Source organism: Oncorhynchus kisutch, linkage group LG5 (assembly GCF_002021735.2).
Source record: "Oncorhynchus kisutch isolate 150728-3 linkage group LG5, Okis_V2, whole genome shotgun sequence".
NCBI lineage: Eukaryota > Metazoa > Chordata > Actinopteri > Salmoniformes > Salmonidae > Oncorhynchus > Oncorhynchus kisutch.
Window position 1 is genome coordinate 35,022,214 of NC_034178.2, and position 20,982 is coordinate 35,043,195.

Consider the following 20,982-nt stretch of genomic DNA (forward strand, 5'->3'; position numbering starts at 1 on the left):
ACGAATGATTTATCATCGATAGATATGTGACAAACACCTTGAGGATTGATTCTAAACAACGTTTGCCATGTTTCTGTCGATATTATGGAGTTAATTTGGGAAAAAGTGCGTTGTAATGACTTAATTTTCAGTTTTTTTCTTACCCAAACGTGATGAACAAAACGGAGCGATTTGTCCTACACAAATAATATTTTGGAAAAACTGAACATTTGCTATCTAACTGAGAGTCTCCTCATTGAAAACATCTGAAGTTCTTCAAATGTAAATGAATTTATTTGAATGCTTTTCTTGTTTTTGTGAAAATGTTGCATGCTGAATGCTAGGCTTAATGCTATGCTAGGCTATCAATACTCTTACACAAATGCTTGTTTAGCTATGGTTCAAAAGCATATTTTGAAAATCTGAGATGACAGTGTTGTTAACAAAAGGCTAAGCTTGAGAGCTAATATATTTATTTAATTTCATTTGCGATTTTCATGAATAGTTAACGTTGCGTTATGCTAATGAGCTTGCAGCGATAATTACACTCCTGGATACAGGTTTTTTTCGTAGCCAAACGTGATGAACAAAACGGAGCGATTTCTCCTACACAAATAATATTTTTGGAAAAACTGAACATTTGCTATCTAACTGAGAGTCTCCTCATTGAAAACATCTGAAGTTCTTCAAAGGTAAATTATTTTATTAGAATGCTTTTCTTGTTTTTGTGAAAATGTTGCATGCTGAATGCTAGGCTTAATGCTATGCTAGGCTATCAATACTCTTACACAAATGCTTGTTTAGCTATGGTTCAAAAGCATATTTTGAAAATCTGAGATGACAGTGTTGTTAACAAAAGGCTAAGCTTGAGAGCAAATATATTTATTTCATTTCATTTGCGATTTTCATGAATAGTTAACGTTGCGTTATGGTAATGAGCTTGAGGCTATAAATAGGATCCCGGATACGGGATTGCTCGTCGCAACAGGTTAATAATGTTTACATACTGCTTTACTAATTTCATATGTATATACTGTATTCTATTCTACTGTATTTTAGTCAATGCCACTCCAACATTGCTCGTCCTAATATTTAAACATTTCTTAATTTCATAATTTTACTTTAGATTTGTGTGTATTGTTGTGCATTGTTAGATACTACTGCACTGTTGGAGCTAGGAACACAAGCATTTTGCTCCACCCTGCTAAATATGTGTATTTGATTTGATTTGATGCCAAATCATATATTTGTATGATTTTATAGTAAGAAGTATTTTACTTTTTATTTTTTACCTTTATTTAACCAGGCAAGTCAGTTAAGAACAAATTCTTATTTTCCAATGACGGCTTAAGAACAGTGGGTTAACTGCCTTGCAACCTTCCGGTTACTAGTCCAATGCTCTACTTAAATAGAAAGGATATTTCTCCCATTCTAGAGCGAAGCTGCTTTGTTGAGCGTAAAAGTGATCATTTGAAACAGGCCCTATATGCTAGATTTAGAGCTATGTGGCAACCAGTCCATCCAGTATGAATAATAATACAGTCTCCACTCAAAGGCGATTACTCAAATTTGTTTAATTTTGGAGTAGAGGCTAGAGCATTTATGTTTTTCTGCCATAGGTAATATGTGATACGCTATGTATTGTATAATGGCACAATCATCATTTTTATTAAGTTTATTTATTTTTTCAGGCTTGGCCTCATTAGCCTATGAGTATGCATAAGCTTTACTATTTGAAGGAATCACCTTAGAAAGCACTGTCAATTTAGTTGCATAAGGCTTTGAAACAACATCCACAACAACCATGTTTTCCACTTAGTTTCAACCTGCCGTTGAACTTCTTTCTTCAAATTGATCAGTAAGGTGAGTTTTAAAAGCATGATACTGTTTTGATGATAAGTGGCTGATGTGATTTTCAACCTGATGGTCGTTAGCGAGTTGGGTACTACCAAAACATGTCCAGAGTGCATAAAAGGAGATTATCTCAAGAGAACTGGGGGGCTCTCGAGTAGCACAGCGGTCTAAGGCACAGCATCTCAGTGCTAGAGGCGTCACTAAAGAACCTGGTTCGATCCCGGGCTATATCACACCTGGCTCGGGAGTCCCATCGGGTGGCGCACAATTGGCCCAGCGTCGTCCGGGTTAGGGGAGGGTTTGGCTGGGGTAGGCAGTCATTGTAAAATAATAATTTCTTCTGAACTGACTTCAAATGTCTTGGTCTGTAAATACGGGTGATTGGTTTGAGGACTACTGACCTTGGAGGCAGCCCAGTCGATCCATCCCTCGGCACACGGATCCACGTTGATCAGAACCAGGCCCTCTACCAGAGTAGGGTTGTTCAGCTGCAGGCGAGAGGAACAACATATCAGCCCCCCAACACGAGGTGAAGCAGCATAGCATCATTCCAGTCTTCATACTTAGTATAGTAAGAAAGGAATGAAGATGATGATGAACATCTCAGGGAGTGTGGTGATTGGCGTTAAAACTGCATTCAGAATGCTACAAACATTTGTCATTTTCAAGAAAGGCCAGATGTATCAACAGAGGCGGCTGAGATGCTGGTTACCCGAAACTACATGTTAACATCAAATGCAACGACAGTTGTTACCAATCTAGCTACCTTGTTTCCATTTCACTCCAACCCCTAATTGGTGGAATTTGAAAATAAATGTTGAGCAGACCCCCAGAGAAACATCAAACACTGTGATTCCTAAATCCTCCAGACTATATATATATTACTCACACTCACTCAGAGAATACAGCAGAGCTAAAATAAGCCAGGCATTGAGCGCAGAAAGAAAAAGAACACAAGAGATGGCGAGTGAATAGCAAGGTGATTCACCCCCCTCAGAATGGCACGGTTTATAATAGACAAGAGGACTGGTGAAACGCTGCTGTGTGAGTTGGGTGTTCAGACTGTAGAGGAAGCTGTAATAGTCCACACAGAGATGAACTGAGAGAGACAGGTGATTTCGGGAAAAAGAGAATAGACATTGGATGACAGAGCTGTTGTCAAGTGTTAAGTAGACTTACAGCAAACCGGGATAGGATGTAGGCTCCTGCTCCCACGCCAATCCCAATCACACTGTTCACCCTGTGGACATGAGGAAATACATCACACTCAGCAACACCAACTTCCACTGGTTAATCCATCACAACCTGAACAAGCCAAGTGATCAATATCCATGTCACTCACTTGAGCTGAGTCATAACCGAGGGCAGCATCTCAGACAGTTCGTCCATGGTCGGGTACTGGTACCCGGTGGGGAAGGGTGCTGCCGCCTCCTGCTGTCCGGGGGCGTCCACGTGAACCACAGCAAAGTGCTGCGTGATCTCTTGCATGTCCTCAAAGTTAAACAGCGTGTTGAAGCATGACTTATCTGCACAGAGAGGGGACCAAAAGGATAGTAATGCAAACCCATTCATTAGATATGAAGAATTAGAAACTGGGTGGTTCGAGCCCTGAATGCTGATTGGCTGATAGCCGTGGTACATCAGACCATATACCATGGGTACGACAAAACATTGACATCTTTAATTACGTTGGTAACCAGTTTATAATAGCAATAAGGCACCTCTGGGGTTTGTGATATTTGCCAATATACCACGGCTAAGGGCTGTGTTCAGGCATTCCCTGATGCGTCATGCCTAAGAACAGCTCTTATAGCTCTTATAGCTCTTATATAGCTCTTATAACAGCTCTTATATATGGGCCATATACCACAGCCCCACGTGCCTTATTGCTTAAGTAAACCTAGAAATAAGATACACAAGAATGGCACAAACCTATCATACATGAAACACAAATCCATGGCATAAACTTACAAGAAATACTTATATAAGATATGTTACATGTTTATAAACACATTGTCTTAGATAAAAGTATTACGGTTAATCTGCACACTCACGATTGAGGCCGATGTCATGGTAGGTGAGGATTACTGGCCGGTTGCCCTTGGGAACGCCCCTCATGGTCACATGGAGCACGCCATGCTGAGTCTCAATATCATGCTCCTGCAGCCAATCAGAGAGGAAAACAGACAGGTCAAGGCGTTGGTAGACAGATCTGAACAGTACGGAGGTAGTGAGGGAGCCACCGACATAGGGAGGGGCCAGACCGACATATGCCCAATTCCAAACGGACTCCTAGGCCCTTGAGGTCGAGGACATTTTCACCGTATTGTTGTTTTCTTATCTTTTTCAATCTACACCAAGTGCCCCAGGGTCTGTGTAAGGGGATCTGGAGTGGGTTGGATGTGGACATTTATGGATTCATATCCTAATTACAGCTTACTACATCATTCCTCAGATATGAGAATGACATAAAAAGCCAAACAAATTGACAATCCAATACTGAGTGAGTCCTTATGATTGAATGCATACAGACTATACAGCTTCCTGTCTCCTTTCCAGAGCCCTCCGATGGGACGAGGAGGAGCAGAGAGTGCGCACTGGGCAGAGGATCAGATGGTTCTCTTGGGAGATTTTAAAATGCACTCCACCCCAAATATTACTGTGCAAAAATCCAGAGTCATCGCCTCCATTGAAAGCTGCCACTGAAGGGAGGACTAGCCCTCTTCTATTCAAATTCAGACTCAAACTGCCTTCATTTTTCTCCATGCCTCTCTCTGCACTAAATAGCTTCCTTTCTTAACAAGAGACTGAACCCTAAAATTACACAGAGACAGAGACATCTATAAAATGCTGAATGATTTTTTTAGGATTCCAAGTCTGTGCATTAAGGTTTTCAGTGTAACCGAGTCAGATAATAATCTGGTTGACCAGGGCAAATTAGGCCCAAAAATATGACAGCAATAAACTGCCATCTTTCTGAGCTTCATCACATATCATGACTTGAAACAGGAAGTGATGCAATACACCAAGGAATTAACAGCGTCATTCCCTGGTGTGCCTCCACACTTTCTAAAGACCGATCCTGTACCTCTCTAAATTCACACCATACAAGGACGGCATGACTTGGGACTGGGTATCTGAGCATGTTAGTGTATGAGTGTGAGCGAGTGTGTATAGGAGCATGAGGTCGTGGTGGTCACAGAGCTTGCCTAGTCTCAGGGCGCACTGGTCATGCAATAATTAAGAGAGAGCGAAAGGAGCCTCCTCTGCTCAGAGGCAGGGCTGGGAACACTGCAGCAGGAACCATTTGAACATTTAAGAAATGAGAATGGTGGAACTCAAAGTTCCTCTGGTGGAAGTGAAGGTTCAACCTACCGGTCAAGGACCGGGCAGCGGTATCCCTGTCTAAGATCTCAACCAAACATACCAGCCATTTTCAATGCTTTAACATTCACTATAGTCAGATTAAGACTTCATTTAAATGCACGGAGGCAGGTACATGCATTAATCAACAGCCAGGCACCCACAGAGTGGAGACAAAGACAAACACAGAACAGAAACATGGCGACACATGCAACAGAGAACAATGGAAAAGGCTTTTCCTCAGGTTACTGTCTTTAGTATTATATGTTGTCCATATCAAAGTATTGTGAAAAAGAAGAGGACCCTTTAAACCACTCTGCATTCAAAGAACGTATTTGAAGCTCACAGAAATTACACGATGGTCAAAGGATGAAGGCAGCACGACCCGTTGTTATTAACAATGAAACACTCCCTTCTGTGTTGCTGCACGACCCGTTGTTATTAACAATGAAACACTCCCTTCTGTGTTGCTGCACGACCCGTTGTTATTAACAATGAAACACTCCCTTCTGTGTTGCTGCACGACCTGTTGTTATTAACAATGAAACACTCCCTTCTGTGTTGCTGCACGACCCGTTGTTATTAACAATGAAACACTCCCTTCTGTGTTGCTGCACGACCCGTTGTTATTAACAATGAAACACTCCCTTCTGTGTTGCTGCACGACCCGTTGTTATTAACAATGAAACACTCCCTTCTGTGTTGCTGCACGACCTGTTGTTATTAACAATGAAACACTCCCTTCTGTGTTGCTGCACGACCTGTTGTTATTAACAATGAAACACTCCCTTCTGTGTTGCTGCACGACCTGTTGTTATTAACAATGAAACACTCCCTTCTGTGTTGCTGCACGACCCGTTGTTATTAACAATGAAACACTCCCTTCTGTGTTGCTGCACGACCTGTTGTTATTAACAATGAAACACTCCCTTCTGTGTTGCTGCACGACCTCTTGTTATTAACAGTGAAACACTCCCTTCTGTGTTGCTGCACGACCTGTTGTTATTAACAATGAAACACTCCCTTCTGTGTTGCTGCACGACCTGTTGTTATTAACAATGAAACACTCCCTTCTGTGTTGCTGCAAAAGGAGAGTGTTTCAGGTTGAGAGAAGGACAGCAACAAGGACACCGTGAGTGAGATAAAAACGATTGTTCAAATAAATGGAGCACAAACACACACACACACACACAATCTGCGGCCGCTGATGGAGTGAGAAGAAGAAGAGGCAGAATGATAGAACAGAAGAGAGAAGATAAGTTGAGCATGAAAGAGCGATTAAAGATCGATAAAAGGATGACAGAGGAGAGGAGACCCAATGATTTTTAAAAAACACAAGGGAGTGGCTTTCTTGGCATAGAGGAAGAAAATGGTTCATCATAAACACCATGATCTGAACAAGGCCCCAGATCCAGTCTTCTAGCTTAGAGCCTTGTCTTTGGGTTGTATTGATGTAGGAGTAAGCCATGCATGCGGTCTGTTTTCCTTCATCTTTCTCTCTTTACACACACACACCGCAGTTGAGCCTCAGACGCAAACAGAACTGGGGCGGGGCTGCTGGCCTGAAGAGGGAGGGGGAAGAGGAGTGAGCACTGCAATGGCTGCACCCCTTTTATCCTTTACCAAAGTGAAACTATGCTTCTTTAATGGGGGTTTAGACCAAATTCATAGAATGTGGAGGAGAATGTTAATGTGGGGTTTGGATTTGTGTATCGTCAAAGACGGCTGATAATGATCTATAACAAATGGAGGGCTAAGGACAGAGAGGTGCCCTGCAGAGACACCCAGAGGAATCTGCCAAAGATGGAAACAAAGTCACACAGAGAAGGAAAAGAGAGAACAATGAGAGGATAGAGAGGGTGAGGAAAGAGGAGAGGATAGAGAGGGTGAGGGAGGAGGAGAGGATAGAGAGGGTGAGGGAGGAGGAGAGGATAGAGAGGGTGAGGGAGGAGGAGGAGAGGATAGAGAGGGTGAGGGAGGAGGAGGAGAGGATAGAGAGGGTGAGGGAGGAGGAGGAGAGGATAGAGAGGGTGAGGGAGGAGGATGAGATGATAGAGAGGGTGAGGGAGGAGGAGGAGATGATATAGAGGGTGAGGGAGGAGGAGGAGATGATATAGAGGGTGAGGGAGGAGAGGATACACACACCTGTCTATGTCTTGGGGTTGAAAAAAACATTTAGCCTGTAAAAAACATTTAGCCTCGTGTGATATCTTTCAGACTTCAACAAATCTGTCGTTGTTATGTGGGTGAAAGATCAGTTCCTGGTCCCTGTCAGACTGTTGCAGTTCACACACATGGATCACAAGGCCTGTCTAGCTGGTCACGGTCACCACTGATATGTACAGAGAAAACAGCTATTTTCTCTTCACGATCTGGCAAACACAGACACAGAAATAGAGTACATCCAGAGACGTGCACACACAGACAGGTACATACGCATACCCTCCCGCCTATCCTCCCGCCTACCATGCTGTATGCTGAGACTCCTGAACACTTATACACATGCATATTTCATGCCATCACATTAAAATGTACCAACACACAAGAACACATTCATAAGTCTTTGTTGACAACACACACACACACAAACACGCACTTCCCCGCAAACGAATACACAGTCTCAACAGTAAGTGCACGCAAACAAGACAAATCTAGTGTTCTCCTGCAGACAAACGTCCGCCCACGCAAATGCCTCTCTGCACACTGAAACGTCTCAGCTGCTTAGCCGTCTGTCTGGGGAGGCAGTTAGGCAGACAGGCAGGTGTGCTGCCAACCAGCCAGGGAGTCCTGCCCGGGTCCAGCCCCTCCCAGAGAGCCAGGGGCTCAGCACCCTGAATCTAAACCCAGCGAGGTGTGTCAGTTAGACGCACTCACCACTGCATTCCCAGAGCATGCGATCTGGTCCAGGTCCAGAATGGCTGACATGTTTCCCACGCAGGAGAGGACTGTGTGCTGCTAGGAGGGAGGGAGAGAGGGAGGCAGCGCAGGGGTGGAGAGAGAGAGAGCAAGAGAGAGAGAGAGAAAGAGAGGAGATAGAGACTCGCTGCACAAGTTAGACCAGCAAGAGGGAAGGGAGAGAGCGAAAGACAGACAAAGACAAATAGGAGTGAGAGAAAGAGTGAATATTTTGAAAGAGAGGGATGGAAAAGATGCAGAGGGACAGAGAGGAGGGAAGAGAGAGGAAAAGAGAGTGGGAGAAGGAGAGAGTGAGACTGCAGTTTGTGCTTGGTAAGCACAGTGCGTCTGTGCGGCCAAGGCTTTGTCCCGGTAATTCTAATTGGATTTCAGCAGGTCAGGTGGGTAGAAAGGGGTTGGGCTAGAGAGCAGAGGAAAGGGGGCGGGGGATGGATGGGGAGTGGAGTGGAGAGGGTGCTGGGGTGGAGACATGCAGCACTCTGACGTCACAGAGAGAGATAGAGGGGTGCTGAAAAAAGGAAGGGATGCTGACATTGACTACTGACCCCTTCCTTCCAGTGTATTCTGCATCAGCTCAGCAGCTGCGCTCTAAAGTCACTGTCTGATCCTGCTGAATTATCAGAGCATCACCTTGAATGTCAGTTTATGGGCTGGAATTGGATTAAACACTACACCTGTCATCAATGAGCAACCAGGCTAATACATGATGACGAAATCCATTCTTCTTGTCGCAGAGTGTCAGACTAGACAGTGAGGGAAGAAGGTCTGCATTGAATATCAATATGAGCTCAGTCTTCCAATGCACCAATATGGTTTTGTAACAGCAGATTTTCCAGTAATTAAGACATTCAGTATATTGATTTTATTCACTAACGACCCTGCAATCATGCGACCTGCTGTGACCCCAAGGTAATCCAATGCACCGTCACTGTGATGGGCTGCAAATGAGCACTTTGTGTCTAAGAGAGATTAACAAAATGGCTGTTACACTGTAATAACAATCCACGTTGCTCTATATCACTACTGTGAGTGTGTGTCTGTGTGTGTGAACCGTATGTATTTACTTATTGAGCTTGATAACCTGTTGATTTGTCATGTTCTCTTCTCTATTACCTGCAGGAAGCAGCTGGCCCGGTGGGTGGAGTTTCCACCAGGGGACCAATGGAACGTACATAGAATGTGTTCGAGTGGGCGGAGCAGCACACTCACTGTGTGTTCTATTGGTCCTACAGTGTGAACTCCACCTACCTACAGGGAGCGCCAGGCGAGCTGGGTGGAACGCACTACCTCGCGTCTCTACATGAATGATTCCCACTACTGCCCCACAGGGGGGTGCCACATACATACATACATACATATATACTGTACAAACACACGTTGACCGGTCTAATGGTGATGATGATGATGATGCGTGCATCTCTGGAATAAATTACCCCACTAGGATATCAATATCTGCTCTCTCATGCACACAGGCGCACAGCAGCGATGCACACGTCTTTTTTACTGATAAACACCACCATTTTTATTCAGGCATACATTTCTTACTACGGTCTGCTTTTGTCCAATTCCCCACAGTGTTTTAGAATGCAATCACCGAGACTCGGCGCGACTGTTTTGAAGTCTCTCAGGCACCACAGTGAGAGTGACAGTCATACTGCCACCTCTCCCTCCCTGTGAGTCATACAGACACTGTCGTCTCAGCACCAACCACCCCCTCCAAGGAGACAGACAGATGGTCGGACGCTCAGAGGAGAAAGTAGAGGACAGGGATAGTCACAGGGGACACTGATTTATTTCGTCGGCACTGTTTTCACCACAACTACATTTACCAACATCTGAATTCCATTTTAATATAAGCCTTTAAAAAAATATATATAACATAGGCAAGCCTTCTGTATTGTACATGCAGGGTTGGGGAGTAACTAATCATAAATAAAAACGGTAACTGTAATCCATTACCAGCTAGAATATTGTAATCAGATTACAGATACCTTTGAAAAACTAGATGATTATTGAGGATTACATTTAAATTCAGAAGGGATGTTTACGAAAACAAAATCTTGGACACTTCTCTGTTTTCTCAATGACATTCAAATCAGCATTGAAAAAAAGGCGCAAGTTTAAGTTTGTTCCACCTGAGCGAGTCTGACCACAAGTTAGAGACCACTATGATGACACACCAAATGTGTTTGATGGATCCCGGGTAAAGAGCCAGAATAGGCTTTTGTAGGCTACAGTCCAAGCTATGTCTTCCAATGGTGCGACTGCTGTCGGCATCCAAAGATGATCCAACTTGAATAAACGCTTGGAGGTAAGGATGACAGCAGTGGTGTAGTCCACGGTGATATGGATAAAGAGAGAAAAGTGGGGCTTTTATTGCTCAATCTAATTCATGCAGATAAAAACAATAAATCCATAGTCCTAATGGACACATGCTCAGACTCACACACTTTTGATTGACTTAAAGGGGCAATCTGTAGTTGCTACATCCATTTTTGTATTTATAAATGTATATCCATAGATTTTTGAAGAATGTAACTTATGCCTCATGAGCTCAGTTCAACTGTCACACTAAAATATAAAACTTGTTTTTCTCCAATATTTGTAAACATTGTAAATGTAAACAAACACTGTTTAGCCTCATAACATGGTTAAAATAATCATGTTGATATCATGGATGGTCAGTCCTTCCATCTTTAGCTCTGTCTATTGAGTGCTGAAATTTTTCCAGGCCCATCTCTCAGCTTTTTACCAAAACAGAGGCGTGGCAACCGTTTTGTTTTTGTTTCATCTGTGGATTTGCCCTTTAAACAGCTGCATATTATCAAGATATCACAGTGTCAACAACAAAAAGGTCAACAATAGGCCTATAGCAAATGCAGCATATGGCATTCATTTTTCACATGTAAATAGTCCTTTTCAGTAGTGCTCAAAGCCTGCCATTCCATGAGCGCAGCATTTATTTTATACTCCAATCAATGAGCCCAATCAGTCCTCCATGACAACAAAATCATAAACAACAGAGGTGGGCTGGCTAATAAACCCTTACATTTGGTGTTATGCTCAGGAAAATGTTTTGGTTAATCTATACTCCCATATTTCCAAGTCCTATTCTTGAAGATCAAGGGTTATAACATTTATTGGAATGACTGGAATTCTGATATATCTTGACAATAAAAACCAAAGTCTAATTTAATCGTATTATTATATGTAATAGAAAGTGATAGGTTAGAAGAAGTCTACATAACCAACCCATAAAGTAAAATGTAACATCCATATATGGCCAGCTATGTAAACTTTAACATTGATTTATCCTGCAATAGATGTTGTTCAATTGGTAAAATATATATTTTTGTCTTCTTCTAATGCTTCTTAAGGGGAAAGTCATCTAAAAGTAACTGAATGTAATCGGATTATGTTACTGAGTTCGGGTAATCCCAAAATAACAGTTTACAATTTTGGGCAGGTAACTAGTAACTGATTACAATTTAGAAAGTAAACCTACCCAACACTGTGTACTGGCACATCACGCTAAAGATCTGCACCGTACCATCAGACAGTCTTACAGCGCCATCTCTTGGGCTAAATGAGATCAGCAAAACACAGGGGGCCACAGCAATGATTTGCAATCCCAGTTTGATGCTATACCAAGACATTTCACCCACTGAAGGGGAAGAGAGAGGACAGTGCATTTCCTGGAGGAGGCCAAGGTCAAGCTGAAGTTATTGTCAGGTTCTTTACATTCATTCTAGTCTACAATGAAGAAAAATAAATGCAACGTAAAGTGTTTGTCCCATGTTTCATGAGCTGAAATAAAATATCCCAGAAATGTTCCATATGCACAAAAAGCTTATTTCTCCAAGGTTTTATGCACACATTTGTTTACATCCCTGTTAGTGAGCATTCCTCCTTTGCCAAGATAATCCAACCACCTGACACGTTTGGCATATCAAGAAGCTGATTAAAAAGTATGATCATTACACAGGTGCACCTTGTGTTGGGGAGAATAAAAGGCCACTCTAAAATCTGCTTGTGACGGGTGGCAGGTGGTTAGTGGTTAGAGCGTTGGGCCAGTAACCGAAATGTTGCTGGATCAAATCCCCGAGCTGACAAGGTAAAAATCTGTCGTTCTGCCCCTGAGCAAGGCACTGTTCTCCAGGTGCCGTGGATGTTGATTAAGGTAGATCCCGGCACATGTCTGATTCAGAGGGGTTGGGTTAAATGCAGAAGACATATTTAAATTGAAGGAATTCAGTTGTACAACTGACTTGGTATCCCCCTTTCCAATGTCATTTTAGAGAATTTGGTAGTGCGTCCAACCGGCCTGACAACCGCAGGCCATGTGTATGGTGTTGTCTGAGCAAGTGGTTTGCTGATGTCAACGTTGTGACAGTGGGGTTATGGCATAAGCTACGGACAACAAACACAATTGCATTTTATTGACGGCAATTTGAATGCACAGAGATACAGTCACAAGATCCTGAGGCCCATTGTCGTGCCATTCATCTGCCGCCATCACCTCATGTTTCAACATGATAATGCACAGCCCCATGTCACAACGCTTTCTGTACACAATTCCTGGAAGTTGGAAATGTCCCAGTTCTACCATGGCCTGCATACCCACCAGACATCTCACCCATTGAGGTGTACGACAGCTGGAACACATGTACGAAAGCGTGTTCCAGTTCCCGCCTATATCCAGCAACTTCGCACAGCCATTGAAGAAGAGTGGGACAACATTCCAAAGGTCACAATCAACAGCTGGATCAACTCTATGCAGAGGAGATGTGTCACGCTGCATGAGGCAAATGGTGGTCACACCAGATACTGACTGGTTGTCTGATCTAAGATCCTACCTGAATAGCATATGTTTATCGTCTGAGAGTTGTGTCCATGAATACTGGGCAGGGGACACAAGATGTGACCAGCAGATGCGCATCAGTATTTTCAGTCATGTGAAATCAATAGATTAGGGCCTAATGCATTTTTTTCAATTGACTGATTTCCTTCTATGAAGTGTAACGCAGTAAAAAAAAAATGAAGAAGTTGTCACATGTTGCGTTTATATTTTTGCGCAGTATATTTACTGTACATAGGAGAACAATAACATTTGAAATGAATTAGGCATACACCATTATCTTTGCAAGGAGAACTAAATTGTGATGTTGTAACAGAGCTAAGCATCCCATTACTCGCGCCTTCGTATTACTGCAGCTGCCAAAGCAGGTCTCCTGGGACTGCACTCATTTAGAATCACTTCACACGTTTCCATTTTGAAAGCATAGCCATTTCTAGCTCCATCATTTTGTTTCCCGAATTGCCGCAACAGTGTAAATGAACATGTGTGAAGGGAGGGAGGGTGACACAGCTAGTGGATGCCTCCCTGTGATGTAAGACATGGGCAGCATCCCTTCGGCCCAGTCTCCCCCATTCATCACACACACACACACACACACACACACACACACACACACACACACACACACACACACACACACACACACACACACACACACACACACACACACACACACACACACACACACACTCTCTGGGTGATGACATCACAGCTGTGCAGCAGTGGACCGACTAATGGGAGCTTCTGTAAAAATGACGCTGGCTAGATGTAAACACTGCAGGTTGTCTGTTGGATGTGGCAAAAGTGAAGACAATACTGTATGTCTGAATGTGTGTGTGTGTGAGTGACAAGGCCTATGTATATGGATGAAGGGTGGATGGGTGCACAGACAGGACAACCTGGAGAAGGAGAGACAGGACCACCTGGAGAAGGAGAGCATGCACCAGCCCTGCTCCACTGGGGATGCTTACTTTCCTACCTGCAGTAGATACAGTGCATTTGGAAAGTATTCAGACCCCTTGACTTTCACATTTTGTTAAGTTACAGCCTTATACTAAAATTGATTAAATTCGGGGGGCATCAAATTACACACAATATCCTATCATGACAAAGCAAAAACAGTAACAAAATTGTTGTAAATATCACATTTGCATAAGTATTCATAACCCTTTAATCAGTACTTTGTTGAAGCACCTTTGGCAGCGATTACAGCCTCGAGTCTTCTTGGGTATGACGCTACAATCTTGGCACACCTGTATTTGGGGAGTTTCTCCCATTCTTCTCTGCAGATCCTCTCAAGCTCTGTCAGGTTGGATGGGGAACATCGCTACACAGATATTTGGGGTCTCTTCAGAGATGCTCGATTGGGTTCAAGTCTGGGCTCTAGTTGAGCCACTCCTGCATTGTCTTGGCTGTGTGCTTAGGGTTATTGTCCTGTTGGAAGGTGAACCTTCACCCCAGTAAGGTGCTCTGGAGCAGGATTTCATCAAAGACCTCTGTACTTTTCTCTGTTAAACTTTTCCTTGATCCTGACTAGCCACCCAGTCCCTGCCACTGAAAAACATCCCCACAGCATGATGCTGCCACCACCATGCTTAACCGTAGGGATGGTGCAAGGTTTCCTCCAAAAATGATGCTTGGCATTCAGGCCAAAGAGTTCCATCTTGGTTTCATCAGACCAGAGAATCTTGTTTCTCATGGTCTGAGAGTCCTTTAGGTGCCTTTTGGCAAACGTCAAGAGGGGTGTCATGTGCCTTTTACTGAGAAATGGCTTCCATCTGGCCACTCTATCATAAAAGCCTGATTGGTGGATTGCTGCAGAGTTGGTTGTCCTTCTGGAAGGTTCTCCCATCTCCACAGAGGAACTCTGGAGCTCTGTCAGAGTGATCATTGGGCTCTTGGTCACCTCCCTGTCCAAGGCCCTTCTAGCCCAATTGCTCAGTTTGGTCTGGCAGCCAGTTCTAGGAAGATTCTTGGTGGTTCCAAACTTCTCCCATTTAAGAATGATGGAGGCCACTGTGTTCTTGGGACCTTCAATGCTGCAGATATTTTTTGGTACACTTCCCCATTTCTGTGCGTCGACACAACCCTGTCGTCTCGGAGCTCTACGGACAATTCCTTTTGACCTCATGGCTTGTTTTTTACTCTGACATGCGCTGTCAACTGTGGAACCTTATATAGACAGGTGTGTACCTTTCCAAATCATGTCCAAACATCAGTTGAATTTACCACAGGTGGACTACAATCAAGTTGTAGAAACATATGGGGTATTGTGTGTAGATTGATGACACATTTAAAAAAAAAAGTTTTAGAATAAGGCTGTAACGTAACAAAACGTGGAAAAAGTCAAGGGGTCTGAATACTTTCCGAATGCACCAGGAGGTGATGCAGGGAACAGGCAAGACTGCAGGAGGCTGAGAGAGACAGTGTTAGTTAACCCTTTACAGCCTGAGAGGCAGCATCCAAACAGTTGAAAAGCCAACCATCATCTGTACGTATGTATGTATGTACGTACAGTGGGGAGAACAAGTATTTGATACACTGCCGATTTTGCACGTTTTCCTACTTACAAAGTATGTAGAGGTCTGTTATTTTTATCATAGGTACACTTCAACTGTGAGAGGCGGAATCTAAATAAAAAATCCAGAAAATCACATTGTATGATTTTTAAGTTATTAATTTGCATTTTATTGCATGACAAGTATTTGATACATCAGAAAAGCAGAACTTAATATTTGGTACAGAAACCTTTGTTTGCAATTACAGAGATCATACATTTCCTGTAGTTCTTGACCAGGTTTGCGCACACTGCAGCAGGGATTTTGGCCCACTCCTCCATACAGACCTTCTCCAGATCCTTCAGGTTTCGGGGCTGTCGCTGGGCAATACGGACTTTCAGGTCCCTCCAAAGATTTTCTATTGGGTTCAGGTCTGGAGACTGGCTAGGCCACTCCAGGACCTTGAGATGCTCAACGGCTGTGTGTTTCGGGTTGTTGTCATGCTGGAAGACCCCGCCACGACCCATCTTCAATGCTTTTACTGAGGGAAGGAGGTTGTTGGCCAAGATCTCACGATACATAGCCCCATCCATCCTCCCCTCAATACGGTGCAGTCATCCTGTCCCCTTTGCAGAAAAGAATCCCCAAAGAATGATGTTTCCACCTCCATGCTTCACGGTTGGGATGGTGTTCTTGGGGTTGTACTCATCCTTCTTCTTCCTCCAAACACGGCGAGTGGAGTTTTGACCAAAAAGCCCTATTTTTGTCTCATCAGACCACATGACCTTCTCCCATTCCTCCTCTGGATCATCCAGATGGTCATTGGCAAACTTCAGACGGGCCTGGACATGCGCTGGCTTGAGCAGGAGGACCTTGCGTGCGCTGCAGGATTTTAATCCATGACGGCGTAGTGTGTTACTAATGGTTTTCTTTGAGACTGTGGTCCCAGCTCTCTTCAGGTCATTGACCAGGTCCTGCCGTGTAGTTCTGGGCTGATCCCTCACCTTCCTCATGATCATTGATGCCCCACGAGGTGAGATCTTGCATGGAGCCCCAGACTGAGGGTGATTGACCGTCATCTTAAACCTCTTCCATTTTCAAAAAATTGCGCCAACAGTTGTTGCCTTCTCACCATGCTGCTTGCCTATTGTCCTGTAGCCCATCCCAGCCTTGTGCAGGTCTACAATTTTATCCCTGATGTCCTTACACAGCTCTCTGGTCTTGGCCATTGTGGAGAGGTTGGAGTCTGTTTGATTTAGTGTGTGGACAGGTGTCTTTCATACAGGTAACGAGTTCAAACAGGTGCAGTTAATACAGGTAATGAGTGGAGAACAGGAGGGCTTCTTAAAGAAAAACTAACAGGTCTGTGAGAGCCTGAACTCTTACTGGTTGGTAGGTGATCAAATACTTATGTCATGCAATAAAATGCAAATGAATTACTTAAAAATCATACAATGTGATTTTCTGGATTTTTGTTTTAGATTCCGTCTCTCACAGTTGAAGTGTACCTATGATAAAAAATTACAGACCTCATGCTTTGTAAGATGGAAAACCTGCAAAATCGGCAGTGTATCAAATACTTGATCTCCCCACTGTATGTATGTATGTATGTATGTATGTATGTCTGTTAATAATAACTAGGGCTGGAAATGACCAGGGACCTCTTGGTACGATATTATCATGATACTTAGGTGCCGATACGATATGTATTGCAATGAAATGAATTCTTTATGTATCGCGATTCGACACTATGATTTTACTGCAATTCAATATTCCAAACATTGACCAGATGTCTGATCAGTCATGGACATTAAAGTGCTGAAAACAAATTGTCTCCCTATTTAAAAAGAAGATGGAGCACAAGCTAGGAAGGAAAAATACTGGCGTTTTGGTGAAAATACAGCCAACTAACGCAGGTCAGAATCAAATCAAATCAAATCAAATTTATTTATATAGCCCTTCGTACATCAGCTGATATCTCAAAGTGCTGTACAGAAACCCAGCCTAAAACCCCAAACAGCAAGCAATGCAGGTGTAGAAGCACAGAACAAGACATTGTTAAAAAAATAATATCCCGATATGTAACTGTATCGATCCCCCCCATCACTAATAATTATCCTGTCTGGCAGTTCTATTTGGGTGTTTGAAATGTGTTTAGACATCACACAATATGACAGAAACCACTCCTCCTCTTCTTCTTCTTCCCACTCAGTGTTACATGGCAGTGAAGCAGTGATTCGCTGTGTAATGGAGAACGAAAGGCATTCATTGGCTGTTGTCGTGATCCTCAGGGCCTCAGGCTGGTGTGGTTTAACGAGTCACGACTCAGTATTATTCCATAAAAGGTTTGTCCACAGAACAGGGCCTTACAACAACTTAACACACCAGAATCTGGAAGTTCAAAGCATCAAAATAAAACCTTAATCATGGAATAAAACATCACTTGTTCAATTCTAGATTAATAGAGAACCATACCAGAGCAACTGACAGATACAACTCCAGAACCAAAATGGCTCCCGTAACCACAACCACCCCATGATGAACCCCATCTCATGATGAACCCTAAGTCTATCACAGTTTAACCAGAATGGTATAGATGGTATAGATGGGTTAGCTGACAACGTCATGAAAACGATGTGCATGCTTCCATGGTGCAGAAGTCAGCGTGTTGTTGTTATTCTGGATGACCAAATAGCGAGCAAGAATGACAAGAAACTGCCATGTGGGGGAACAGTAAGTGGCTAGTTTCAGTTTGTTTCATCTTGTTCTTGAAACCATGTCTTATTTTGAGGTGTTTTGACAAACATCTGCTATAGCGAGCTAACCAACAACTGTAACAATGTATTTGAGAGACAACAAGTGCTCACTGTGCAAATGGATTTATATTTTCAATAAACATTGGAGACAAAATATAATTCACATGTTGTCAACAAAGCCAACCCCATCTGTTTTTCCCCATAGTTGCAAATACATCGGTTTGTTGCTAAACAACCAAGCCGTCAATAGTACGAAGCAAGCTAGATCTACTCAGGCTTTTATAAAGCTAGCCAGCTTCAGTTAACTTCACATTCCACCTCAGGCAATATCCACGTTACAAAAGGTAGATATTGATCATGCACCCGCCCCTTACTTGAGCCTGCTCGAGCTAGGCTTGTAACTGCATGTTCATATCGCCCGTGGCTTGTCCAAGGGGATGGAGGCACAATCTTTGCGAGAGGGAGGGAATCTGATTTAATTGGTCCTCAACTCCCGGACTAAAGATACATGGAGTTAGCCTGCTCCAGAGCAGGTTAATTCTGAAGGATAGGTTGCCATAGAAATGTACCTGGCTAAAAGGTGAGCCACTTTTGTGGTACCGGTTAACCCGAGATGAACTAAGAGTTGAACAAAGTAACCTCACTAATTCCTCAAACGTGATTCGTAGTACACCCCACTGAGCCTTGCATGGCTGGAGGCCCACTATGAACGCCAGGCTGTCCCGCACTCTCCATGGCTCGGCCTCAACTCCCCCATCAGCAGACTCACACACCGCACAGGAGCTGGGGAGTGGCGGCATAGCTATGAGTTTAAGTCCAGTGGGAGGGTGACCCAAAGGTCACTACTAATGCTGCTGTTTGTCGTTTGCTGCGTACACATCAACAAATAAACAAGCTGAGCCAGTCTCACAAGCAACATGTTTTCCACCACTTGGCTTGTGAAATTAGCATCAGTAGATAGATGCTGCCCTTAGCCAGTGATACAGGGTCAGATGTTTCCCCCCCTCTCATGGTGATTGTTAGGATTGGAGGTAGGGGAATCTGATCCAAGATCTGTGTTTAAACGTATACTACCACAAACTCTGCATCACCATTCCACCTGCAGACTCTTCATTGTGAGAAAGGAACTCCAGTTAAATCCATGCTACTGCAAACTAAATGCAGTAGCAGGAGAATCAGAATGAGGCTATGTCCCCAAACCACCACTTGTTACCTGAGCAGAACACTTTCCCTCTGTTTGGCTCAATTAACAGGAAGTGAGAGGAGAGCCCTTTCAAAGCTCTCCTGGCCTGAATCACATCACTGAAATAGATCAGTACAAAACAGCATCCGTTTATAGAACTGGAGACACTCACCTGGCAGTCAAAGTCCTGGAAGTTACGGGAATTCTGAGAGAAAAGAGGAAAGAAAGGTATGTTAATGAGGTGTTGGATGTTAGAAAACATATTTAACTAGGCAAGTTGGTTAAGAACAAATTCTTATTTAAAATGACGCCCTACCCCGGCCAAACCCTAACTGTGCTGAGCCAATTGTGCACCGCCCTATGGGACTCCCAATTGTGATTCAGCCTGGAATCGAACCAGGGTCTGTAGTGACGCCTGTAGCACTGAGATGTAGTGCCTCCACTCGGGAGCCCTACAGTATTTTAGAAAACACGACTATGGGAGTTTCAGTATACATGCACTGGCTGATTGACAGACGGAATATGCTATCCCATCTATCTCCCTCACCTATAATATCATTACCGTCTGTATGTCCTCACATCTATCCTGCAGGCTCCTGTGAGTGTCTGCTTGGTTCTTAATGAGGTGGCCTGGCCACTAGATGGAGTGAGTGGTCAGCCATAAACCCATTAATTCAGATGAGCTCATGATTCTGCCTTACTTCCTTCAACCGGTCCACAGCCGAGATACTGTATATATTGACAAGGTGGTCTTGTCTCTACCCTAACAATGGGAGTTGTTGTCCCAAAGGAGGGAAGGCAGGCGGTCTGCTTAACGTGGACAGATAATGACGGGAGTGAACCCTCGCACTTCTCCTCTTCCTCTCTTTCCATTGCCAGCCCACTTCACCAGCACCACTGTCAGGTGATAAATGGCCTGTTCAGCCCATGATGCATGGCGCAGCACCCTCTGCCTCAACCTATACATCAACTTATTTCCTGTGAAGCAGAGAGTCTACAGGGCTCTACGCTGACCTTTGTTTCACAAGGAGCACGTATATGCGCCTGAGTTTAAAAAACGTAGATGTACACAAAGAAATTTAGGAGCACAATGCAAAATATTTGGGGTAATAAAGCTAGAATCTGTCATTTTTCTAGGCGTACTGGTGCTCCTAAATCAAAATTCCAGGTCGCACTGGAACTGTCTGGAACAGAATATCCCCCTCTGGGTTTAATAGCGGTCAATTTACACAGATGGGCTGACTTCCTTCTCCAAGGCAGGCTCGGAGCTCATGCCCTCCCTGATGCTGCAGTGTAGACTGAGGTCCTAGAGGAACCGTGGGAAGAAAGCTTTGATCTGCTGGAGGTTTTTTCCCTCTCACCTGAATCTTTCAAGCTTACAAAAAAAGAGCAGTTTATGCTAGCTTCCCCTTTCATCTTTTCCCCCTCTTTCCTCCGTCTCTCTCTCTATCCTCTGTTTCTCTCTCTCTCTCTCTCTCTCTCTCTCAAGCCTAACTCCATCTCTTGCTTTTTGTTCTTCTATTGACTCTTCCCTCACTACAGCGAAGCTGAGATGATAAATAATTCACTTTGATG

General features: G+C 43.7%; 1 protein-coding gene across 9 annotated transcripts in view; it reads right to left on the reverse strand.

Moving 5' to 3' along the window:
• The window catches only part of LOC109890964 (protein NDRG3-like), a 62,676-nt gene that overhangs the window by 7,024 nt on the left and 34,670 nt on the right, over positions 1-20,982 (reverse strand). For 4 of the 9 annotated variants that reach the window (XM_020483151.2, XM_020483152.2, XM_031824945.1 and 1 more), the window contains exons 3-7: positions 19,580-19,612; positions 3,888-3,993; positions 3,176-3,359; positions 3,013-3,073; positions 2,235-2,321 (exon numbers count right to left, since the gene is read on the reverse strand). In XM_020483151.2, coding sequence (XP_020338740.1) covers positions 2,235-2,321; positions 3,013-3,073; positions 3,176-3,359; positions 3,888-3,993; positions 19,580-19,612 — 471 coding nt within the window. Of the gene's footprint in view, positions 1-2,234; positions 2,322-3,012; positions 3,074-3,175; positions 3,994-8,070; positions 8,466-19,579; positions 19,613-20,982 lie in introns of those variants that run through there. The other 5 variants (XM_031824943.1, XM_020483153.2, XM_031824947.1 and 2 more) reach the window with 3 other exon arrangements.